This window comes from Boleophthalmus pectinirostris, unplaced genomic scaffold (assembly GCF_026225935.1).
Source record: "Boleophthalmus pectinirostris isolate CB_2022bp ecotype Guang Dong unplaced genomic scaffold, ASM2622593v1 HiC_scaffold_14, whole genome shotgun sequence".
NCBI classification, from domain to species: Eukaryota; Metazoa; Chordata; class Actinopteri; order Gobiiformes; family Gobiidae; genus Boleophthalmus; species Boleophthalmus pectinirostris.
Genome location: NW_026571047.1, coordinates 28,141,398 through 28,167,860, shown reverse-complemented (window position 1 = coordinate 28,167,860; position 26,463 = coordinate 28,141,398). Strand labels below are relative to the sequence as shown.

General features: G+C 41.8%; 1 protein-coding gene across 1 annotated transcript in view; it reads left to right on the top strand.

The window, feature by feature from the left end:
• Nucleotides 1-26,463, top strand: part of myoz1b (myozenin 1b) — a 26,752-nt gene extending 289 nt beyond the window's left edge. Inside the window, exons 2-5 of the mRNA XM_055150390.1 lie at nt 12,024-12,190; nt 15,136-15,205; nt 18,921-19,104; nt 26,229-26,463. Of these exons, the coding sequence (XP_055006365.1) occupies nt 12,024-12,190; nt 15,136-15,205; nt 18,921-19,104; nt 26,229-26,463 (656 nt within the window). The remainder of the gene's footprint in view (nt 1-12,023; nt 12,191-15,135; nt 15,206-18,920; nt 19,105-26,228) is intronic.

Below are 26,463 nucleotides of genomic sequence, written 5' to 3'. Positions count from 1 at the left end.
CCCAAAATGATTCTAAATGTACAATATTGCTAAATATTAGTGTAGTTGTAATATTGTACTTTGTTTATCATTTTAGCTGATAATTCAACATATTGTAAAAAAAAAATAAAATAAAAAAAATCATAAAAAATGTCCCACTAGTGCAAAGAAAAGGTCCGCACGATAAATACTGACTCTCAAAAATTATATTTTTATAGTTATATATTGTTCCATCTTTCTTAAATTGAGGGATGGTCTATTCATGGAGGGATAAGCAGATCTGTGTCAGGGCATTTGAGGAGAGAAACAGCTCCTAGGACAAAAGTGTCCCTCCTCTGTGTCCTGCAGCCTCACAGCAGCCTGCAGGGGGCGCCAGGTGAACACAACAGGAAAAGCTTGTTCTTACTTCGCTCTAGTGTTTCCATTGGTGATAAAATGGTTCATTCTCTCAAAGTATTTCTTCTGGAAGGTCTTCTGCCACATGTGGTGTAAAAAGCCTGCAGGAATGGTTACAATTATTTATTAATTCATATTAATCCTCTGCAAACAGTTGATTAACAATATCCTTTAGGGCTGGGTATCTTTAAGAAGTTGCCAATAGGCCACGATACGATACATATCTCGATACAGTGGACTTTCAATTTGATACGATATGTTTCAAAATGATTTGATATGGTTCAGTAAAGTCATGGCTGTAAAATTCTTTGTTAAACCACTTCTTGTGCAAAGTGAATATGAAACACAAACATTTTAATGATCAAAACAGTGAAAATGTCAAATGTGTCGCGTAAACGAGTTTCCTTCCTCTAAACCAGACATGTTAAACTCAGGCCCAGGGGCCAAATTTGACCTGCGATTTAATTATATTTGGCCCTCGAAATCGTATCAAATACGTACTAGAGCTGCCCACCGGCTACAGATAGACTATAGAGACATTAATTATTAAAAATTGTGTTATTATTTTATATTATGATTGTTCTGGATTCAATGTTTAAGCAAAACTATTATTAAACATTTATTTTATTAAGAAAAGGTTTAACATTACATATCTCGAAAAAAGAGAAAACATGCAGATGTTGTTGAAATTTTTCAACAAATATTTAGTTTGTCCCACGACTTAGTCCCAGTTTTCAATTTTGGCCTCTGTGAATTTGAGTTTGACTCCCCTGCACGAAACAAACAACAAAACTGTAGCGCTGTAACAAAATCATTTTGTAAAATATACCAAAAAATCCTCTTGGTGATATATCAATACTGTATCATCACATTAAACGATACGATATATACTGATATTTTGATATTTTTGCACACCCCTAGTCTCCTTCTCCTTCCTACTGTGTGTAAAATCTTCAATTTTTTTTAGTTCAGGTGATTCTTGGAGTAGTTTATCAGTTAATTTTTCAGCCTCATCTAAAACGTTTTTAATTAAATACAAATTTACAAGCCCTACATACATCTAAAATATTTGACCTCTGTTTTTATATTATTTGCTTTTCTAACTCTGTGTTTAAAGATGCACTCTATAACCTTTGTATTGGAGGGTCGGCCACTTGCTTGTCTCCGTGAAGCTTTGATTAAAACGCTCTACCAGGCCAGGTTACAGTAAGAATCTGTGTTTGTAAGTTGTTACTGATCATCATGTAACTGTGTGGAAGTTGATTTTCCGGTCCGAGCTCTGGTCCGAGCCACAGCTGTGGAGGTGTCAATCACGTGTATTATGAGTCCACATTAAACAAGCTTACACACTGCGGTAATGTAACACCCGCCACGGCAAATACTGCACGGGGCGCCTCCTGTGGGCCGAGGGGCGACGTTCAGATCCACAAATCTGTCAACATTACGAGTCCCACTAAACACCGAACACCAAGGGACCATTTTAAAGAAGGAGGGGGTAAAGCACGCGATACAGATAATCATGTTGATATATGGTACTGTAAATGTTAAGTTTTAAAATATTTGTGTTGGTACTTTGCAGCTGCATCAACATTCCCGGGGGGAGGGGGGTGATGCTAACTGTAGGTTCTGCTCTGTCTGAAGTAGGGATGGGCATGATTAGTCAATTAATCGATAATTGATCATTAAGAATTTCATCGATTACGTTCATTTTAATCAACAAACTGAATGTAGGTTGCTGTGCGTAGTGTAGCGTGACCAAACATCTGTGTCCGGGGACAAACAGGGGTCCGTACATGTGTCTCTCTGCATCAGAAGGAGCGAGACACAAACAGTCGGTCAGTCTGCAACGTACCGAAGCACAAAAGCGTATTTAACGATGATTTGTACAAGAAATTCCACGCTTTCTGTTCCAGTCAGGACAAGTGTGAGTCCATGTGCACAGTGAACAAAGCAGCACATATGTTTCGGTGTCCAGGGGGAAAAAGTTTTAGCCAGGTGAGAGTCGCGCAATGTCGATGACGAGTCCCCACCTCCCATCCCCCCGTACGGTGTCCTGGTTTTGACAAACGCAAATATGGTCACACTAACCTGTATTCCACTGAGTCGTGTCCTTTAATCCGACAGAAGTTGAACCGCATCAGCGACACAAGAGCAGGTTTTTTTTCTTCGCTTATCAGGAGAAAATTCAGTTTGTCGACTGGACAAAAGTTAGTTTGGTTGAAGACGTTTCACAGTTCATCCAAGCTGCTTCTTCAGTTCTGAACTGAAGAAGCAGCTTGGATGAACTCATGGATTCTACCTGGACAACTGAGGGACTCTTCACACTTTTCTTTGCTTCGTTTATGCAAATTAGCCATGCGGTTTTAAGTTTTGTTTCTGTGAGAGTTGTGCAAAACTGAATTAAACACATTATAAAGTCAAACGGGCTGATGTGGTTACGGTTTATATGTTGTAAAGACGTGTGAAGAATCCGTCAGTCGTCCAGGTAGAATCCATGAGGAGAAAAATTCTGTTTGTCGACTGGACAAAAGTTAGCTTGGTTGAAGATGTTTTGCAGCTCATCCAAGCTGCTTCTTCAGTTCATTAACTAACAGAAACTGTAAACAAGTAGGTGTGTTAGTTTCAGTTAGTTAGCTCCTGTTACGACCCAAAAAATTTGAGTCCCAACATATTTAGGAAAGGACAGGGAAACCAAAGTAGAATTTTAGAGTTCTTTTATTTTTGTTTGTGCAGAGATGTTTAAACCAAAAAAAGAAACCCTACCCGTGCCCAAACCAAAAGTATCAACGGAAAGGTGGACCTGGTGAGCCGGCCAAAAGGAACAAAAGGGTGCGACACCGGGCCAACCCTATACAGGGCCGTAGGAGCTGGTGCCAGCACCTGTAACTAAAGACAAAAAAACCCCAACAACCTAAACCCAACAGAAAAGCGAAAACAGGACAGCCGGTCCCACCAGGTCAAACAAAAGGCTAACGGCTAACGAAAGCTCCCCAAACGATGGAGCAGGGGAGCCAGCAGGGCGGCTCCCAGCGCGAGGCGTGCACGCTCCGGTACCTGCGGCGGCGGCGGACGAGGAGGAGGAGAGAGCGAGAGAGAGCGAGGCGGCGCCGGGCTCGCGCATTTAAGGCTTCCTGCCGGAAATGAGTACAAAAAAACTACAAAAACATAATTAACTTATAAGAACAAAACTAGGCAGAAATGCTACAAAAAATATAAACAATAAAAAGAAAGCAGGGAAAAACCAAAAAGTGCCCAAATGTAACACCCCCACCCAGAGTCACTGAATAAAAAAAATTTGATGGTGTGGAAAAAAAACACGCTCCACCCACCGTCAAATTATTCAGTGCATAGTAAGTGCATGGCAAGTTTTTTTTCTCTTTTCTTTGCAATTTAAAATCTACAAGCGCGACAGCATTCTAACCAGAACTGAAGAAGCAGCTGGGATGAGCTGCGAAACGTCTTCAACCAAACTAACTTTTGTCCAGTCGACAAACTGAATTTTTCTCCTCATATATGTCGTAAAGTTGAATTTATTTATGCAGATTAGTAGTGCGGATAGTAATAATAATGATGATAATTTTAATATAAAAACGTTAATGATTAACCCTCTCAGGCTCAAATTTAATTTTAGTAACAGGAAAAAATCTGATATTTGGGGAAAATGATCATATGGGGTAGTAATATACAATCCTGACTTTTTTTTGAGAGAGACCTTCACATCCAATGCGTTCTGGGATGTTGCAGATTTGTAACATTGGTCCGATGTGGTAAATAAACACTGAAGACTGAAAATGATATGAACGCTAACTTTATGTGTATACCTCTTTTTATAACAATGAAAACATAAAGCACAGTGTAACAGCTTTACAGTGGCAGAACAACATCACTTTTTCGTGTGGTGCTCCAAGAAACAATTTTTATCCTTTGTAAACAACACAAGCACTTTGCACTTCTGGCAGTGTGTAGCCATTCTTGCACAGTCTGCATCTTCCACATGTCCACATCTCCACATCTCGTCGTTTATCAGCATGGATGGGAAAAAAGGCTCCTGAGTAAAAAAAACTCATAAAATATGGATTTGGAGTAAGTAGGTAATTGGCATTTAGCTGTTGCAAAACTGCAACGTGTGCCTGGAGAGGGTTAATCGATCGTTAATTCTCCCGACGATCGATAAAGAAAATTTTATCGAATGCCCATCCCTACCCACAACATTACATCACTGCAAAATATCAGTACAACAAAAGACAGATATACGCTTGTAAACCTGACCTAAACTTTGCTGTATCTCTGTATTTTGGCTTCTGCTGTTTGTAAAAGTCATTCAGTCCCAAATGTGTTTTATCGTATCCCTGTTAAACTGTTGCACTGTAAACCCTTTTTATCACCATCATTAATAATTCAACAGCTCCTTCAATTTGTGCACCGCTAGCATTGTCTTTATAGCTCTGCAGATTTTGATTGCGTTTTTTACTCCGTGCCAACTCGCCCACTCCTTCTTTTTTGTCTAGAAATATCTTCATAGATTTTCACCTGCACAAGGAAAAGGAAAATACCAGTTTTTTAACGTTTGGAGACCCAGCGCCAGAAGTACTGTCGGCCCATCTGCCCAAACACATGCTGCGATCCCCCGGTATATTTAGAACTACAAATTTGTCACGATTTCTGGGAGAATATTGTGCGAAAGATGCTCAGAAAACTGGCTCATATGATTCCACTGGCAAGAGTAATGGTCACTGTGAGAGACGCGTGCTTTTCTACGGGGCCAGTTTGAGTCTGGTTTAACTGTGGGAGTGCTGCTGAGTCATGGTTTAGTTCGGCCAGTTGGACCAAACCCAGGACTAAACAAGGCCCCGGATTAAAGCGAAAAAAAAAAAAGGATAAAAACTCCTAAATGATGCAATAACTCCATTTACATTTACTTTACTTTACATTTACTCATCATCAGTGTTGGGAGTAACGCGTTATAAAAGTAACGAATTACAGTAATGCATTACTTTTTGCTGTAACGCAGTAATGTAAGGCATTACAGGGGGAAAAATAGTAATATTTTACTCGGTACAAATGTGAGTAACGCGCGTTACAATGTTTTTTTTTAACCTGGATTGAAGTGGTGGGTTTTTCTTCATACAAATTCGCTAAAATCACCTCGATATCAGCAGCGGTGAAACGCCAGAGATGCGCCCTCATAGACCTTCAGGTAACCGCGGGCGAAAGGACTGACAAAGAACTCCACGCTGTTTAGACCTGGTTTAGACCTGGGTCGGTTCTGGTTTAGACCTGGTTTAGACCTGGTTTAGACCTGGGTCAGTTCTGGTTTAGACCCCTTTTTACACTCGTCCCTCTATCGCAGTTCACTTTTTGCTGTCTCGCAGATTTTTTATTTTTTTTTGTGCAATTTTGCATGCCCTTTTTTTTTTTTTACATTGTATGAATGCGTATTGCGTTCCTCCGGCTGCGTCCTGACTGGCCAAGGGACTCCTGTCTCCTGTCAGTACAGAATGTGTTCAGCTGCCAAATTTAAATACATGTTCAGTCTCTAGCAGTGTGATTCTGAAGTGCTGTATGTCTGCAAGTTTTCTCCCCGACGAAACCCACAATGTCGACGAAACGTTCTGCACCGACAAAGGCTCCTGCGCTCGCACCCAAAAGGCAGAGGAAGATGCAAACCATCACACAAAAAGTTGGACTTCTGGACACGCTGAAGGAAGGTAGAAGTTACGCGCTGTAACAGACTCTTGCACCGGCTCGGGTACCTGCAAATAGTTGCTGAAATCAGGACCGCGAGCCCGAGCAGCAGGGTGACAGCCGCTCTTACCTCCGTGAGGTGCGGAGCAGAGCCGCTCCTTTCTCCTGCGTCACCTTCGAGCCCGTCCTGACAGGGAGTCCTGTTTTAGTCCTAGTTCAGCTCTGGTTTAGTCCTGGTTTAGACCTGGTTTAGTCCTGGTTCAGTCCATATACAGCGCCAAAGTTATTTTGGTGAGAGTAACTTAATGTAATGCCTTACATTTTAAATGCAGTAATATTGTAATGTAACGAATTACTTTGAAATGACAGTAATAGGTAATAAATAACGCATTACAGTTTCAAAGTAACTTGCCCAACAGTGCTCATCATTTACTTTCTAGTCCTTGTTTCTCCGTCTCTCTTCCGTGGAGATGTTATTGCTTTGCGTGAAATGTCCCACAGTATGACATTATTTTGTATCTGTGTCTATGGCAGTGTTTCCAATCCGTGTATCATTTTCGTTAATTTTTCAAAATAAAACCAAAAATAAGAAAATGAAAAAACAAGTATTTTCTTCATTATTTGAACCAAAATGAAAAAACAGAACCAGTGCTGAACCAGAACTGAACTAGGACTGAACCAAGACTAAAACAGGACTAAAACAGGTCCGGGACCAGACCGGGACCAGACTGTGACTTAGACCAGGACTAAGACCGGGACCAGACCGGGACTGAGACCAGGACTGAGGCTGGAACCAGACCAGGATCAGACCGTGATTGAGACCGGGACTCAGACCGGGACCAGACCGGGACCAGACCGGGACCAGACCGTGATTGAGACTAGGACTGAGGCCAGAACCAGAACCAGACCAAGACCAGGACCACACTGGGACTGAGACCAGGACTGAGGCCGGAACCAGACCAAGACCAGACTGTGATTGAGACCGGGACTGAGGCCGGAGCCAGACCAGGACCACACCGGGACTGAGACTAGGCCTGAGGTCAGAACCAGACCAGGACCGGGACCACAATGGGACTGAGACCAGGACTGAGGCCAGAACTAGACCAAGACCAGACCATGATTGAGACCGGGACAGAGACCGGGACCAAACCAGGACTAAGACCAGGACTGAGACCGGGACCACACCGGGACCACACCGGGACTGAGACTGGGACCAGACCAGGACCAGACCGTGACTGAGACCGGGACCAGACCGGAACCACACCGGGACTGAGACCAGGACTGAGGCCGGAACCAGACCAGGACCAGACTGTGATTGAAGCCGGGACTGAGACCGGGACCAGACCGGGACCAGACCGGGACTGAAAACGGTGTAGTCTTGGTATAGTCCTGATTCAGTCCTGGTATAGTCCTGATTCAGTCCTGGTTCAGTCCTGGTTCAGTCCTGGTATAGTCCTGGTTTCAGTCCTGGTTCAGTCCTGGTATAGTCCTGGTTCAGTCCTGGTTCAGTCCTGGTATAGTCCTGGTTCAGTCCTGGTATAGTCCTGGTTCAGTTCTGGTATAGTCCTGGTTCAGTCCTGGTTCAGTCCTGGTATAGTCCTGGTATAGTCCTGGTTCAGTCCTGGTATAGTCCTGGTTCAGTCCTGGTATAGTCCTGGTTCAGTCCTGGTATAGTCCTGGTATAGTCCTGGTTCAGTCCTGGTATAGTCCTGGTTCAGTTCTGGTATAGTCCTGGTTCAGTCCTGGTTCCTGGTTCAGTTCTGGTATAGTCCTGGTTCAGTCCTGGTATAGTCCTGGTTCAGTCCTGGTATAGTCCTGGTTCAGTTCTGGTATAGTCCTGGTTCAGTCCTGGTATAGTCCTGGTTCAGTTCTGGTATAGTCCTGGTTCAGTCCGGCATTTTAGTTCATTCATTTAAACACAAAATCAAAAACTGAAAAAACGAACTATTATCCCCCTTTTTTTTTTCTCTCCATTTTGTTTTTGGAGACAAATAATGAAGAAAACTGTTGTTTATTCATTTTCTTATTTTTGGTTTTATTATGAAAAACAAATGAACAAATGATACACAGACTGAGCCCCCACAGTCCCTCTCCTGCACTAGTCTCTTACATTTGTCTAGATCTGACCTCTCATCCTGCGTCCTGGCCGTAGACTCTATTTGCTCCTGACCCGCACAATAGTTTATGTTCTGTCACGTGCGGCCTTGACATACATCCCGTCTCCGTGACCCCTCCCCCCTCTGCCCCGTTGGCCTCTGATTGGTTTAAATCAAGTGATGTCATAACATTATAAAGGACAAATTGCTTTAAAATGAGAACTATGGTTGAGCTCATTTTGGATTATGGTGAATATTGAAACTAGACCTCTTCAAGTGAAATAAAATAGGTACTCAGTTAATTAATTTTATGTTTTTTTGTTGTTTTTATTTACAATAGTCATTTTAAAGGTCCCATATTCCACAAAATTGGGCTATTTTTTCATCCGCAACCGCGACACAAAACTCATCATCCGCCCGCTGTCCATTTTGCACCGAAGGTTTTCAAAACCGCACCCGCCCGCCCATTAGATTTTAGAACAATCATACAGCAAACAAACTAAGGAGCCTCGATAAAAATGCAAACTCTATAGCTCATTCATTCCAAAATTCGCTCAGCGTGTATGTTTGCATTCTTAAATGTCCGTAACAACCCCAAACTTACCTGGTTTTCTTGCGCAGCTAATTAATTGACAACGTTTTCCGACGAGGCTGTTTTTGAACCTTCTTGCCTTCGTGTTGGATGTTGTTACATTCTGAACATTCTGCCATTGCCCGATGTTATTTCAAAGTCATAGCCTCACTCCATCGGTCTTTCTTTAAGTTTTAAAACCCCGAGTGGCAGTCTACGCTATAATGTCTGCGTGTTTTAAAATATAACTGATATCGAAACAAAATAGACAGATCATCTCATCCAGATGAACCTTTATTGAAATCAGGCAATGCCCTCTTTATATTCCAATTGAAATAGGCAAGAAAAAATATGCATAACTAAATAAATATGGCCCTATAGCCACTTATGTGTTGGCAAACAGCTGAAATAAATTAGAAATAATAAAATAAACTGCATATAATATGTGCCTCGTAAACCTTAGGCATCAATAACCCGACACAACCTTAACCTTCAGAACATAAAAACGAGGTCAAATGGGCTAATTAAGGATATGACGTACACTTCATTACTACAAGCATAGACAATGACACTCGTCTTTTCAGATGTAGGTAACAATACTAACTTTTTTTTTTTTGTAGTTAATCCGCCACCCGCCCGAATTTAATTAAAATATAATTTTTCGTCACGTCATCCGCCCGACCCGCACATCTCTAATTCACATGGAGAGTCTGGTGTAAAAACAGATTTTCTTCGGGTGTTTTGTGGAGTGGGTAAGACTGTTTTTAGTGGCAGGAGAACTATGACCACTGACATGCACTAGTCTAGCACCAGTGACCTCTGCAAATACAAGGACTGGATGGAATCTTTAAACACTCTGGATCACTAGGAAATGAGGTCCTATGTCTAAAAATCCAGACTGTCCCTTTAAGGTTAAAATTTCCAAATAAAATTGCAAATGTAACAGAAATTAAATCCTTTTTTCCTAAAACACTACCCTAAAAATCTAAAATTTCACCATCAAATTGTAAACATGGACACCGCAAATTGTCAATGTCGTCTCTCTCTCTCTTTCTCTTTTTTTTTCTTCTTTCTACCATTTTACACCAGTCAGCAGCAGCTATAAGGCAGCCCACTCCAGTTCCCCATGGCTCTGAATTAACACTCCAATCAATATCGGCCCTCAGCGCTCTGATTTACGAGTTACCCTGAACTGCTCTCGTCTCTGCGGGTTATGGATGCCTGTGTGTATGTAGCGTTTATGGCTCTGCTCCAGGTATTATGACTGATACTTGGGCGCATGGGAAGCGAGGGAGAGCTGGTTTACGGCGCGGGGTCTCGGAGGGGCAGTAAAATTCATCAGATCTCTCCATCACAGAGGATAGAGAAGAGGAGAAGATGAGGGAGAGGAGGAGGGGGAGGAGGAGAGGATAGGGCTTCCCTCTGTGAAGCTATGTCATTCAGAAGCTTTGTGCTACAGAGTGTAACGTCAGTATAGGTTTAAAGTCCTATATTACGCAAAATGTGAGCTTTAAGTTGTGTTATAATGTTGTCACCTCCTCGAAAACAGACCTGGAGTTGTTTTTTGTTTGATTCACACATGTTTGAGTAACTCTTTATTATTAATCTGTCTACATTTCCAAGCTTGTAGTGATGTAGTTTTTAAGTTAACATCATTTTTATTTACCTTTTGTGCAGTACAGATTGGCAATTCCAGGGCTGAAATTATAGGAATGAACGGTGTATGGAGTTTAAAAACTGTGTTACTACATGACATCACAGAGTGGAACAGAGCATTTTGAGCTCTGGAGATGTAGGTGGTGTCCACACGACAACATTTTTTGGTTGAAACGGTGAAGCGTTTATTCATTTTGGCCTTTTGTCCACACGGAGCCGGTGTTTTGGGTGGGCAAAAACGGGTTCCAGTTTGGAGAAATCTGAGACAGGCAAACTGCAGCTTTTGGAAAACGATGACGTCGCGACCCAGTCATCGCCACGTGACCAGAAGAGAACCCCACGCAGGAAGGCATAATGGCTGCTCATTCAAGTCAATGGGCCAAGCTCAATGGCGCATGACTCCAGATTCGTCTTTAGCCCAGCGAGGTACTTCCAGTGTCTCTGGGCCGACTGAGCATGTGCAGTGGTGCTCTTTTCTCCCTCGGGCACACATGGAGCACAGTCTTGTGTATCACGTGATCGCTTTGACCAATCAGAGCGAGAGGCACTAGAGCGGAGCCACAGCTAAATATTATAAAATATTTTTTAAGAAAACTGAAGGATTTTGAGCTTAGAAAAAGTTTATGATCTAAAAATATGTAAAAATCGCCATTAAAATTGTTGACATTTTTGAAAGTCATAGATGCTCTGCTCTGTCAGGCAAACACGAGCAGTTTGTGATTACATTGTGCTCTATGAGAAAAATCCTGTCTTAGCCCAGGGGATTTTTTCCGCTGATGTACCAGTGAGTGTCACTACATCAACTGGAAGCAGCTACAAGCAACAACACCCTATTATTATTATTAATAGATCCATGGCTCGTTGTAGTATTGTGTGTCCAGTGGCTCTGGCTGTGTCCTGTTAACAGCACCACATACAGGTGTGGCAAATGTATTGCATCGTTTTCACTCTGTTGTTGTCTGGATGTCAATATTTATTGATCCGACACGTGTGTGGACATGAATTTTTTTCAACCCTCAAAAATAGTAACGTTGTCGTATGAACATAGTCGTAGACAGAGTAATTCTCAGGATTACTCAAACATGTATGAATGAAACAAAACACATCTAATTTTAATTCTAAACATAAAATAGTTCAATTTTTTGTATTTTTAGTTTGAGAGAAAAAGTCAGCCTAAATACGCAGGGTTTGTGTGTTAAACGTGTGAATAAAACAAAACACAACTACAGGTCTGTTTTTGAGTTGTGTTCACACCTTAAGACACAATTTGTGTTATTAAACTCCACACAGCTGCACTACTTTGAGCCCTGGAATTGCCAATCTTTACTGAACAAAGGGTAAAAAGGAGCTGTTAACTTGAAAACTACCGCTTCATGATCACAAAGTGGAACAGAACATTTTGAGCTTTGGAGATGTAAACAAACTAATAATAAAGTATTACTCAAACACAACAAAACACAACATTCTAACTTGGCTAAATATAATATAATTTAATTTTCATCACCCTAGAAACTGGATAAGTGTAATTTTCCATCTCTTAACAAACTCTAACCTTACTCCACATCTATCTTTTTCTCTCTTCCATCTCTCTGCCTCCTCTCTTCTCTGTCCTCTCTCTTTCCCTTCTTCTCCGCCCACAGACGATGAGTCAGACTCGGAGGCCGCAGAGTTGGACCTGGGAACCAAAATCAAGACCCCCAAAGACGTGATGCTGGAGGAGCTGTCTCTGATGAAGAACAAAGGCTCCAAGATGTTCCAGATGAGACAGCAGCGCGTCGAGAAGTTCATCGTCACCAACGAGAACCTGGTCAGACTCAAATTAGACACAAAAACTCTACACACAAAACAAAACACTGAGTTACACAAACACAAACTGCAGAAAGATGGACTTTGTCTCAACGTCTTCCATGAATTAAAGTTATAGTAGAGACACTTATTACGCTGCATTTTTCACATCTTGCAACACATTTCTATATATCAGGGGTGTCAAACTCATTTTGGTCCGGGGGCCACATCCAACCTACTTTGATCCCAAAGGGGCCGGATCAGAAAACTCATGTCATATAAACCCCAAAAATAACAATAAGTTCAAATATTTGTGCAGAGAAACACAAATCTATTACACAAATCTTTTTTAATTGATGAACTCTTTCTTATTATAATATTATAATATTATGAACAACCTGAAACTTTAAGAAAAATTCAATTTCAACACAATGTTTTAACATGAACTTGTATGCAAACAGGAATAAGTCAATTTTTCTTGGAAAATCCTGCACTCTGTATCCACCTTTCTCATTTTTGACATTTTGTTGATGAGGGTGTCACGGTCAACAGTCAAAACGATCGTCCTTTAAGAGCGTCTGGGAAGAGACAAGTCTTCATTTGTGCTGCTCTGGTGGGAGGGGCCACGTACAGAGACGCTGGAGACGCTGATATGCCAACGCACCGCAGAAAATTACCAATATTTTAATAGAAAATATAATTAAAATATTTTAGTAGAAAATCACCCAAGGGCCACATTAAAGGTCTTGGAGGGCCGGATCTGGCCCCCGGGCCTTATGTTTGACACCTGTGCTATATGGGGACAATAAAGTGTAACTTAACTTTAATCTTAAAGGGACAGTCCAGAATAAGTTGCACCAGCTAAAAAATGTGTAATGAAGAAGAAAAAATATTTATGAGGTGCACCGGACTTTAAGTTGCACTTTTTGGAGGACCTGGTTTAGTCCTGGTTTAGACCTGGTTTGGGACGCTTTCACACTGCTAGTTTGATTATTTGGTCGGCACCAGGCAATAAATTTGTTATTGTGTAGCATATAGACTCCAGTGTGGTCCTTTAACACCGGCAAACGAACCAAAATTGGTCCAATTGACGTTTCATTAATATTTATCTTCCAGTAGAAGTAAGTGCCTATTTTGGGGTCAGTCCGACGTTCCCCAGCACCACTATGAAAGGTGCTGATGTTCCCCCGTTAACATCGCGGGCCATCCTCATGAACTCATAAAACTTTGTACAAACTCACCGCACATCAGCCCAGAGCAGAAGCGCTGAGTTCGGGCAGCAGCGGTAAAGAAGAAGCACTCACTGTAGCGCGCAACCCCTCCTGACAGACCTGGGGGTCAGGTCCTTGGACTTGTCCTCCTCGTGTGTTGGTCCAGAGGCTCCGTCCTCCATGTGCTGGTTCCAGATGGGGGCAAGCAAGACCAGTGAACAATGGACTGGATCCGAGCGGGTCCGTGAAGTCCTCTGCGCGCTGGATCCATGCAGGGAAAATGACAATGTGCAGTGGAATACAGGTCCAGGCACAGACTTTTACATGGACAGTCTGGTGTAGTAATAGATTTTCTTCGGGTGTTTTGTGGAGTGGGTAAGACTGTTTTAGTGTCAGGATAACTATGGCCATTGACATGCACTAGTCTAGCACCAGTGACCTCTGCAAATACAAGGACTGGATGGAATATTTTAAAAAGGGTCTCCACACGTCTCCAACACTCTGGAGGAAATGAGACGTTATGTCCAAAATGTCCCTTTAATCTGATCGACATCCATATTCACATGCATTTGTCAGCAAGCAAAAGGGAACAGAAGTGTTTATATTGAAGAGTCTTTCTAACACTGTCTTTAAAGGTTGTATAGAGGATTTTTTTAAGGGAAGAGAAATAAAGTGACAGTCCTTGTGCACATTCAGAATTACTGTTGAAGTTTCCTGTCTAGAAGTAATTCAGCGACCGACGCGTCAGTTTTTAGACCCTTCGTCTGCTTCGGTCGCGCCATCGCTGGACGAGATCTCCAAGAATCACCTCAGTTTGGCTTTGCTACTTTTCCACTTCTCTTCTTCTTTCAGCGACCTCAAAAACTGACTTTCTTTTGCGGCGAACCGGTCGTGGATTCTCGTCCGCCGTCGCGACAAACTTTGTGCGAAATGCGAGGAAGCGACAGTTCGAAAAAGCCTCTAAGAACCGCTGCGTAAACCACGTAATCCCCGCACTCCGACGAGTCAGTTATACTAGGGAGTTTGATTGACAATCTAACAGCCAATAGAAAATGAGGGAGCCTCATTTTCTATTGGCTGATGTTTATCTGGCCTCACTACGTCCACAGTTGATAGATTTTCGTTCTTTTTTTTTTGGTCATCATAATTACAAAGGCTGCTGCGTCTCTGTAATGGTATTTTAATCTTTCACTGACAATTTGAAACTAAAAAAAAATCCTCCATACAACCTTTAACTACCAAACCAAATGAGTTTTAGACCAAGACCAACTGTGTTTCTAAAAGATAAACTAATCACTATTTTTATTTAATCAATCATAATCAAAATTTTCTTCAATATTTTCCTCTTGTTGTATCTGAGCCTTTACATATTTTAATGACTGGTCTGATCTTGGGTGGAAATCAGATTCATTTGCACAAAGACAGATTGAGAGAAATTTTTCCACAATATAAATTTCCATCACACATCCATAGAGTTACACCGTCCTCCATCTGTAACTGATACCTTTGTAAATGAAACTGATCAGATTGGTCAGACTGGATTGTGTGAGTAGAAGTTGGAGATTCCCAAGAGTAAAGCTCCAGACCGACTTAATTATAAAACTAAATAGACTTGTTTAGACAGGAGAGCTTCCCGCCTCTAGTTGATATTAACCCAGTAATTCATTTGGACCGATGCTCTCTGTATTAGTATGCAGAAAGGTGAAGGTGATTCTGGGTTTTAAAGTTTCATTGTTTTTGTCTTTTTTTTCCCCAGAACAACTTGGAACAGCTGCTGATTATCCCACCTCCACCTCCTCCAAAACCTGAGGTCATCAAACAAGAAGGTGAATACGGAGTCAGTTTCACAATTTTCACTTTTGGACAATTTTGGATGAATGTGACGTGGACGTTCAGACTGAAGTCGCATGTCAAAAGATCGGATATGTATCTGTTTTAGGAGCGTATATGCAAGTGGTCTGGGTCGCATTTGAAAAAAAACCTGATCTGTATTGTTCAGACTTTTTAAAGTCATTAAAAGATCAGAAGCAGGAGCATAGGGGTGAAAAAAAATCCGTGTATCATTCGTTCATTCGTTTTTCAATATAAAACCAAAAATAAGAAAACGAAAAAACAACAGTTTTCTTCGTTATTTGTCTCCAAAACCAAAATGAAAAAACGGATAACGATTTGTTTTTTCAGTTTTCGATTTTGTGTTTAAATGAAGAATGGAAAAAACGGATAACGGCCGTTTCCCGTTTACGTGACTTCCGTGACTGCGATGCCGAACTTTTGCACCGCATATGGACTGAATCAGGACGGATCCAGGTCCGAGACCAGACCGAGACCAGACCGAGACCAGAGCGGGACTGAGACCGGGACCAGACCGGGACCAGACCGGACCAGACCGAGACCAGAGCGGGACTGAGACCGGGACCAGACCGGGACCAGAGCTGGACCCTTTTTCCATTCTTCATTTAAACACAAAATCGAAAAACTGAAAAAACGAATCGTTATCCGTTTTTTCATTTTGGTTTTGGAGACAAATAACGGAGAAAACTGTTGTTTTTTCGTTTTCTTATTTTTGGTTTTATATTGAAAAACGAATGAACGAATGATACACGGATTAAAAAATCTGATTTGGGTCACTTCAGGCTGCAGTCTGAACGTAGTCTTAGATGCCTATAAAACATAAACCATTATCCATTTATTAGAGCACAAAGTTTAAAATAATACATTAATGGTGGTGATTAATCAAATTTGAGTTATTCAGCACAATATGTATAATTCCGAAATCCCTTGGTGAGCTACTTGAAAGAGGGTGGAGATCTACTTGCATCTCCCAACGCTACAGGTTGGAGACCCCTAATGTACACAGTCTATGGTCCAATCACGCATTATTAAAACAAACTCTTACCTGAGAACCATTTGAAAACAACTTCCTGTGATCCCAGACAGTTGTTTCAAAAGTTCTGTATAAATTCCCTCTTAGGCGACGTTCAGACTGCAGCATGAAGTGAACCAAATCTTACTTTTTCACCCTTATGCGACCTGTATCTGATCTTTTTTTTCCCCTTCATAACATTTAATTTTGTTTTTCTGTATTTCAGTATTTCTGGATTTTTTTGACTGCAGCTGAGCCAAACATATGATTTATTTATAATTTTATTTTGGCTACATTGTCTGTCTTGGTTTTCACAAGAAATCATCAGTGGAAAAAACATACATTAAATACTATTTGCATTAGCCCTAAGTCTACACGTTTAATAATAGAATAAACGTTCACTCTGGAGCCAAAGATAGGTTCTCGTGCGTAAATGCGTACCGGGGCGGCCCCTCCTGCCTCACAGCGGATCTTGAGCTGTCACAGAACCAGAAGACCCGCCGCTGTGGATTTGCTCAGCGGACAGAGGAGCAGAGACAGCGGGCTGGGTACAAAATGGACCGAGCGGCCGTGGTGGAAGTGGAGGTCGCGGCAAGTGCCAGTGTGTGCGCTCTGTTCGGAGGGCTGGTCCTGGCGCAGCACATCGTGGCCAAAAAAGACCTGTATCTGATCTTTTAATGACAGTCTGAACGACGCATGATCCGATTTTTTTCAAATGCGACCCAGACCACTTGGATATGTGCTCCTAAAACCGATACATATCCGATCTTTTGACATGCGACTTCAGTCTGAACGGTCAGGTCACATTCATCCCGCCGACACGTCAGGCTCGAAGTCTCGTCAATGGAGGGAAAGCGAGGTTAGAGAGTTTATTAATATTTGGGGGGATCGCTGTATTCAGGTCAAATTGGAGGGGTCTTATCTTATCGGACCGGGTGTTTTCTGAAATGATTGGTAAAGAAATGTCTGACTGGCTCTAATGTCAACGACAAACAAAGAGCCTGCGAGCCAAATACAAGAAGGATAAGAACTCAAACAAAGCGGCCGTGGACGTGTAACCTGTCCATTTTACGAAGAACTGGACCGTATTTTCGGAGACAAGCCCAGCGTTTAGGCGACTTCCGTAAACACTGAGCTCGCTCGCCGCATGTGACGTCATCGTGTCCTCCAGTGCTCATGCGGGACACTTTTGGGGCGTTTAATGTTCACACTGGAGATCACATACAAGTCACATTTAAAAAATCCAAACTGAGCATTAAGCCCTGCAGTCTGAACGTAGCCTTAGTCACTCTCACTTTTTTGTTGAAAATCAAACTCCTAAACAGGACCATGAACTGCTCGTATTGATCCATTTTGTATTTTTTCTTTTCAGACGGTCTTAAAACTTTTTTGGAGTTTTTGTTTAGTAGGGGTGTGCAAAAATATCGAAATATCAACATATCGTATCGTTTAATGTGATGATACAGTTTCAATATCGTGGGCTGCTGTATCGATGTATCGCCAAGAATATTATTTGTATATTTTGGTAAACTATTTTGTTACAGTGCCACAGTTTTGTTGCTTGTTTGTTGTAACCTGTCCATTTTACGAAGAACTGGACCGTGTTTTGGGAGACAAGCCCAGTGTTTAGGCGACTTCCGTAAACACTGAGCTCACTCGCCGCATGTGACGTCATCGTGTCCTCCAGTGCTCATGCGGGACACTTTTGGGGCGTTTAAAGTTCACACTGGAGATCACATACAAGTCACATTTAATTGGAAATGTGAACGATCTCACAAAAAAATCCGAAGCCAAAGAAAATCTGAGCTTTAAAGGTTGTATAGAGGATTTTTTAAGGGAAAAGAAATACAGCGACAGTCCTTTTTCAAATGTTGTGCATGCGTGACACCACCTCCCTCCTCCACAGCTCCCTCAGCAGAAAAATCTCCTCCCGCCTCTTTACTCTAGAAATCACGTTTGTTTACAGCCAGTGTGCGTTCAGAATTACTGTTGAAGTGACCTGTCTAGAAATAATTTAGCGACCGACGCGTCAGTTTTTAGACCCTTCGTCTGCTTCGTTTGCGTAATCGCTGGAAGGGATCTCCAAGAATCACCTCAGTTTGGCTTTCGCTCCTTTTCCCCTTCTTCTCTTCTCCTTTCAGCGACCTCAAAAACTGACTTTCTTTTGCGGCGAACCGCTCGTGGATTCTCATCCGCCATCGCTACAAACTTTGTGCGAACTGCGAGGAAGCGACAGTTTGAAAAACCCGCTAAGAACCGCTGCATAAACCACGAAATCCCCGCGCGCCGACGAGTCAGTTACACTAGAAACGTAAGAAGTTTGATTGACGATCTAACAGCCAATAGAAAATGAGGGAGCCTCGTTTTCTATTGGCTGATGTTTATCTGGTGTCACTACGTCCACAGTTGATAGATTTTCATTCTTTTTTTTTTTTGGTCATCATAATTACAAAGCTGCTGCGTCTCTGTAATGGTGTTTTAAACTTTCACTGACAATTTGAAACAAAAAAAAAATTCCTCCATACAACCTTTAAGCCCTGCAGTCTGAACATAGCTTTAGTTAAATGCACTCACAGGTTTCATGTTGCACTCGTGTGTCTTTTCTAGTTATCAGTTATTTTCCCAATGAGCAGATCCTTACGCAGCCCTCACTCCCCCCTCCTCTCTGTGTGTGTCAGAAAAACCTGAGGTGAACGAGGCGGAGGAGAAGGAGCGGAGGAGGAAGCAGTACGTGCGCGCCTATGTGTCGCCATGGGAACGGGCCATGAAGGGCGACGAGATCCTGGTCGCCACCATGAAGGGACAAATGCCCGGGCCCATCAAGATACACGTCGACCTGCCGCAGTACAAGAGCTTCAACAGGTAAAGAAAAAAAAAACAACAAAGGGGAAAACAGGTAAAAAAATAAATACCCAACAAAAGTTTCAGAATAAGTTTTACTGCAATTGTCAGCTAACAAAATTCACAAAGTAGGAACTTGTTTTGGTGTTATGGTGAAACATTAAACTATAAAAATAAGGGCATAGTGTTAAAATAAGGTAAATAAAAAAAGACTTTGATATACAAATACAAAATATACAAATGTGAAGAACAAAAGTGCAAAAGTTCTCAGTTGTTTAAAGTGACCACGTTTGCATGATGTTTTTTAATTCCGAATTAATTGTTCTGAATTAAAATATTGTCCGTTGAGGTTACATGGAAATAATAAATCATTAAACCGTCTTTATTTAATTCTGCTCAACGTCTGTGGGCCGAGAAGGGTTCTGATTGGACAGAGACACGAATATATTTACGTTCACACACTTCAGCTGCTACCGGCTTTTCTGTCATCTCGGTTTGTCGTTACGCCACGGACACAAACACGATCCAAACTTTTTCCGCAGTCGTTCCGATGATAATTAAGCAGCAACTCGAGAATTTTATCGTCACACTTTACGTCTGTCGGCTGAGGAGGAGAAGGGAAGAGTGTCAGAGGAGGGATGTTTACATGATCGTGGAATAAATTAATTCGGCTTTAAAATTGTTAAAAAAAACACACACTTACTACAGAATTAAGATGAATTCTGAATAATAATTTTCAGTTTTAGATTTTGTGTTTAAATGGATCATGGAAAAAACGGATAACGGCCTTTTCCTGTTTATGGGATTTAAACTGAGATGCCGGACTGAACCAGGACTGAACCGGGAGTGTCGGGACGGGCCCAGAGGTGCGCCCGCGTAGACTGTGGGGTGATTGGGACTGAGACTGGGACCAGACCGGGACCAAGACGAGGACTGAGACCAGTTTAATCCTGGTTCAGTCCTGTTTTAGTCCTGTTTTAGTCCTGGTTTAGTTCTGGTTCAGTCCTGTTTTAGTCCTGATTTAGTTCTGTTTTAGTCCTGTTTTAGTCTGGTTTTAGACCTGGTTAAATCCTGGTTTAGTTCTGGTTCAGTCCTGTTTTAGTCCTGATTTAGTTCTGTTTTAGCCCTGGTTTAGTCCTGGTTCAGTCCTCTTTCAGTCCTGTTTTAGCCCTGGTTTAGTCCTGGTTCAGTCCTCTTTCAGTCCTGTTTTAGTCCTGGTTCAGTCCTCCTTTAGTCCTGGTTTAGTCCTCCTTTAGTCCTGGTTTAGTCCTGGTTCAGTCCTGTTTTAGTCCTGGTTCAGTCCTCCTTTAGTCCTGGTTTAGTCCTGGTTCAGTCCTGTTTTAGTCCTGGTTCAGTCCTCCTTTAGTCCTGTTTTAGTCCTGGTTCAGTCCTGTTCTAGCCCTGGTTTAGTCCTGGTTCAGTCCTGTTCTAGCCCTGTTCTAGTCCTGTTTTAGTCCTGGTTCAGTCCTGGTTCAGTCCAGCATCACAGTTTAAATCACATAAACACCAAACGGCCTTTATCCTTTTTTTTCCAGTTTTCATTTAAACACAAAATCGAAAAATCGTTATCCGTTTTTTCATTTTGGTTTTGGAGACAAATAATGAAGAAATTAGTTCTCTTTTCGATTTCTTATTTTTGGTTTTATATCGAAAAACGAATTGAACGAATGATACACGGATTGAACTTTAATGCCCTAATCTGAAACATGAAAGCGACTGAGTGCACTTTCACATGACCATATTATTATAAATTCAGTGTTCTTTAAAAGTCAGAAAGTCAAAATTTGCACTTGACTGGTTTTAAAGTTTTAAATATACATGTAGACTGTAAAATTGTCTCTTGAGTGACCCTTCTAACCGCCTTATTGACGACATAATGACCACTCACAAATCCAAAGAGACGTGGAGGAAAGTCCGAAGCCAGGACTGGTGGAGCCGGATCGAAGGACGACACAAAGAGCGTGTGCTGAACGACCGGAATTATTTTTAAGAAGAATAAATGTTTACATGAACGTGGAATAAATTAATTCGGCTTTAAAATTGTTAAAAAAAACACACACTTACTACAGAATTAAGATGAATTCTGAATAATAATTTTCAGTTTTAGATTTTGTGTTTAACTGGATCATGGAAAAAACGGATAACGGCCTTTTCCTGTTTATGGGATTTAAACTGAGATGCCGGACTGAACCAGGACTGAGCCGGGAGTGTCGGGACGGGCCCAGAGGTGCGCCCGCGTAGACTGTGGGGTGATTGGGACTGAGACTGGGACCAGACCAGGTCCAAGACGAGGACTGAGACCAGTTTAATCCTGGTTCAGTCCTGTTTTAGTCCTGGTTTAGTAATGATTTAGTCCTGTTTTAGTCTGGTTTTAGACCTGGTTTAGTCCTGGTTCAGTCCTCTTTCAGTCCTGTTTTAGTCCTGGTTCAATCATGTTCTAGCACTGTTCTAGTCCTGTTTTAGTCTGGTTTTAGACCTGGTTTAATCCTGGTTTAGTTCTGGTTCAGTCCTGTTTTAGTCCTGATTTAGTTCTGTTTTAGCCCTGGTTTAGTCCTGGTTCAGTCCTCTTTCAGTCCTGTTTTAGTCCTGGTTTAGTCCTGTTTTAGTCCTGGTTCAGTCCTGGTTTAGTCCTGGTTCAGTCCTGTTCTAGCCCTGTTTTAGTCCTGTTTTAGTTCTGGTTCAGTCCTCTTTCAGTCCTGTTTTAGTCCTGGTTTAGTCCTGGTTCAATCCTGTTCTAGGCCTGTTTTAGTCCTGGTTCAGTCCTCCTTTAGTCCTGTTTTAGTCCTAGTTCAGTCCTCCTTTAGTCCTGGATCAGTCCTGTTTTAGTCCTGGTTCAGTCCTCCTTTAGTCCTGGTTCAGTCCTGTTTTAGTCCTGGTTCAGTCCTGTTTTAGTCCTGTTTTAGTCCTGGTTCAGTCCTGGTTCAGTCCAGCATCACAGTTTAAATCACATAAACACCAAACGGCCTTTATCCTTTTTTTCCAGTATTCATTTAAACACAAAATCGAAAAATCCTTATCCGTTTTTTCATTTTGGTTTTGGAGACAAATAATGAAGAAATTAGTTCTCTTTTCGATTTCTTATTTTTGGTTTTATATCGAAAAACGAATTGAACGAATGATACACGGATTGAACTTTAATGCCCTAATCTGAAACATGAAAGCGACTGAGTGCACTTTCACATGACCATATTATTATAAATTCAGTGTTCTTTAAAAGTCAGAAAGTCAAAAATTTGCACTTGACTGGTTTTAAAGTTTTAAATATACATGTAGACTGTAAAATTGTCTCTTGAGTGACCCTTCTAACCGCCTTATTGACGACATAATGACCAACTAGACAGAAACGTCGCCATTTCTCCTCAAAACGCCTTCATTACCGGCCCATAATGCACCTGTTTCCCTCTCTGGTGCGTCTCCACGGCGACGCTGTAACTTACTGGTAAAATCTTTCTATTAATAAACCGTTCTCTCGCTCTCTCTCCGTTCTACCTGCTCCCCTCACTATGACAACGGGAGCCCTTAAACGCCGCTTTCATTCTCTCCCCGTACTTCTTCTGGAGATGTCGAAACGCACCTTACAAATGTTATTATTTTAATCCGGTTTGAAGTTTGCGCATTAGAGGAGCCGGGCGGTGACTAATGGGTCTGAATCAGCGAAAGGAACTGAAGAAATGTCCACAAATTAATTTACCAAACACAAGTCAATGAGTCTGGAGAGATTTAGGTCCAGAAAATCAGATTACAAAGACTGTGTAGCTTTCATTGAATAGACTCCAAACATAGCTGTAGGCTCGGGTGCTTTTTTTTTTTTTGTGAGTAATTTAATAAAATCCAACATGAAGAATGAATGAGCCTGTAATCAGAGTCAATGTAGAGTCTAGGAACGCATCACCACGAAGATTATTTTATTAAAGGTCCTGTATTACATGAAATTTACTCTTGTAAAGACTTTAAGACATATTATAAATCAAAAACAGACCTGGAGTTGTGTTTTGTTTCATTCACACACATTTGAGTAACTCTTTATTATTTGTCTGTCTACATCTCCAAAGCTTAAAGGTGGTATGGAGGATTTATTTATTTTTGTTTCAAATTGTCATTGAAAGTTTAAAATTACAGAGACGCAGCAGCTTTGTAATTATGATGACCAAAAAAAAAAAAAAAAGAATGAAAATCCATCAACTGTGGACGTAGCGAGGCCAGATAAACATCAGCCAATAGAAAACGAGGCTGCCTCATTTTCTATTGGCTGTTCGGTTGTCAATCAAACTCCCTGCATTTCTAGTGTAACTGACTCATCGGCGCGGGGATTATGTGGTTTACGCAGCGGTTTTTAGAGGCTCCTCGCAGTTCGCACAAAGTTTGTTGCGATGGCGGACGAGAATCCACGAGCAGTTCGCCGTGAAAGAAAGTCCATTTTTGAGGTCGCTGAAAGAAGAAGAGAAGTGGAAAAGGAGCGAAGACAAACTGAGGTGATTCTTGGAGATTTCTTCCAGCGATGGCGCGACTGAAGCAGACGAAGGGTCTAAAAACTGACGTGACATAAATTACTTCTAGACAGGTCACTTCAACAGTAAATCTGAACGCACACTGGATGTAAACAAACGTGATTTCTAGAGTAAAGAGGCGGGAGGAGATGTTTCTACTGAGGGAGCTGTGGAGGAGGAAGGTGGTGTCACACATGTACAACATTTGAAAAAAGGACTGTCGCTGTGTTTTTCTTTAAAAAAATCCTCTATACAACCTTTAAGTTGCTCTGTTCCACCTTGTGATGTCATCAAGTAGTGGTTTTCAAGTTAACAGCTCCTTTTACTTTTGAGCTGCGTTTATATGATGACGGTCTGAACAGAAGACGCAAAACTGGCATCGCGTCTTCACCTTTTATTCCGTGTCTAGACGAACGTTTTCGGGAGGAAATCTGCGTGCATACGGTGACGCAAAAGTGTGTGGAATTCGATTGGGTATCCGTGCCAGGCGGCTCGACGGTGACGCTCGGTGGCGATGTATGTGTCGTAAACGCGTAGGCGACGTGAGCAGATCTGACCAGAGTTTTGCGTCTTGGGCAGTGTAGACGGAAACGCTACGGCGGAGCATATTCAACTTTTACACTCTGGAGGGTGGTTTCAGATTTTGGAGTTTTTAAGCCCCAAAACGCCGTCACCGTCTAAACGAAAGGCACTTCTGATAAAATATTTTGTTGTTTTTACCCGCAAGCGTTCTCCTGTAAACAGGCCCTTAGTTCAGGAGAAATGAGCAATTCCAGATCTGTAATTACGCTTAAAAATATATATAAAAAATGCGGGGGGTAGTAAAATATATTAAATCAACTGTGGTATTTTTTTTTACACTGAAATAACATAAGAACTACAGTGAGAACTACAACGTATTTAATAACAATGGACAAAATGTACTTATTTTACTCATGTAGTCGAAGTATTGTGTTTAATGAGTAAGTTCTACTGTATAATCAACAGTACCTTGGGGGACCGAGCCTTCGCCACTGCCGAGCTCTACCTCTGGAACTCACTCCCACAATCCATCAGGAACTCGGACTCACTGCAGCACTTCATATCACATCTAAAAACTTACCTGTTCAAGCTGATATTTCCCCCATGATTCCTCCGTTTTCTACAGTGTCACTTTTCTATTTGTTTGTAAAGCGTCTTTGAGTGTCCAAAAAAGCTCTGTATAAGTCCAATGTATCAATATTACTATTATTAATACAGTAGGTTTTAAAGGTTTTACAGTCGGTCCTCACAAACCCAAAAATACTAAGTAATACCGAAGTCCTTCTAGATAAGTCGCCGCACTCGGTCGCTACTAGAGATGCACAGATGGGCTATTTTTTCATCTGCAACCACATCACAAAACTCTTCATCCGTCCAGTATCAATTTGTTCCCACGGTTTTTGACCAGTTTTCAAAACTGCACCCGCCCGCCATCAGCCGATTGATCGAAGAGTTGTGAGTTTTTTATTTGACTAGTTAAGGGCAAAGTAAAGTTCTGCGTCGACTCAGCACACACTGTCGCCGATGTCTTCTTGCCGTCTTTTTTGATTTATGGATCTGCGTCGAGGCCTATGTGCCGCCAAGTAATTCACCGCTACAACACTAGGAGGCTAGAATATATGTCCATTCATATATACGGTCTGTGTGTACGACCTGCAGACGTATAATCTCTGAAAAGTTTAACATGAACCATCTCCAACGCGACAGAAACACAGAACAGACTCACCATCAGCAGAACATCCCTCTGTCACAGAAAGAACACTTATATTCCACTGAGTCCTTTTTAGGTCCGACAGAATCTGACACAGCAGGACACAAGAAGAGAGCTGTTTTTTTTGTTTTGTTTGTTTGTTTGTTTTTTAGCACTAATAGTCTATGCAAATGAGCCATGTCGTTTAAAGTTTTGTTTCTGTGAAACGTAAACAAATGTGCGCAAAGCTGCATTAAACACATTATTACTCAATGTATGAAAGAAAGGAAAGTGGAGTAAAACCACCACCCACCTGAATTTAATTAAAATTTTATTTTTCATGAAGTCATCCGTCAGTAATAATGCAATATCTGTATGTAACTAATGTGTCTTGTCTGTTTTTATGTTCGTATTTTATTTTTTTCTATAGACAGGTGCTGAAAACTAGTCTAATTCATCAGCCGGTTTCACTTCGTAGAAACCGCTTGACCTCTCAGTATTAGAATTTTGTTTGCTCAGCTGTAGGCAGGTACGTGTGGCGCTAACGGGGCTAACTGTTATATTAAGTTTTCCAAATCCTGTAGGAAGAAGGACAATTACGTCTTTTCCCTTGATAAAATTCACCAAACATTCTCTTTGTTCCGGCTTTAAATCCTCGATCTCAGGAATTGTTGACAACACTGATTTGCTGATTGGCTGGTGTTCGGATTCGCATTTTCGGGGTTTTTGTGAAACGTCTAGTGTATTCTGATTCCTGATCTAGAGAGAAATTAAATTGAGTGGAGGCACTTGGTGGCGCCAGTCTGACTAGTTGAAGTAACACTTGTAACACTAGTAACACTTGTGCAAAAACACTCAAAACAATGCATTAAACTTGTCGAATTTGATTGTGTTGTCCTTAATAAAGATAAATAGGCAAACCCGTTGTATTCCTCTCTTGTTTCCAGGACGGCGCTGCCTTTCGGTGGTCCTGAGAAAGCCTCTAAGATGTTGACCTTTGAACTCCCGGAGGTGATGGTGACCCCCGAGGAGCCCGAGCCTTTGCCCAGCCTGCAGCCGGACATCAGGTCCAGACCCTCGTTCAACCGCACCCCCATCGGCTGGGTCTGCTCCGAGGACAACCCCCACATGCCCCTGGAGCTGGACAACATGCCCTTCGACGGAGAAACCGACGACCTTTGA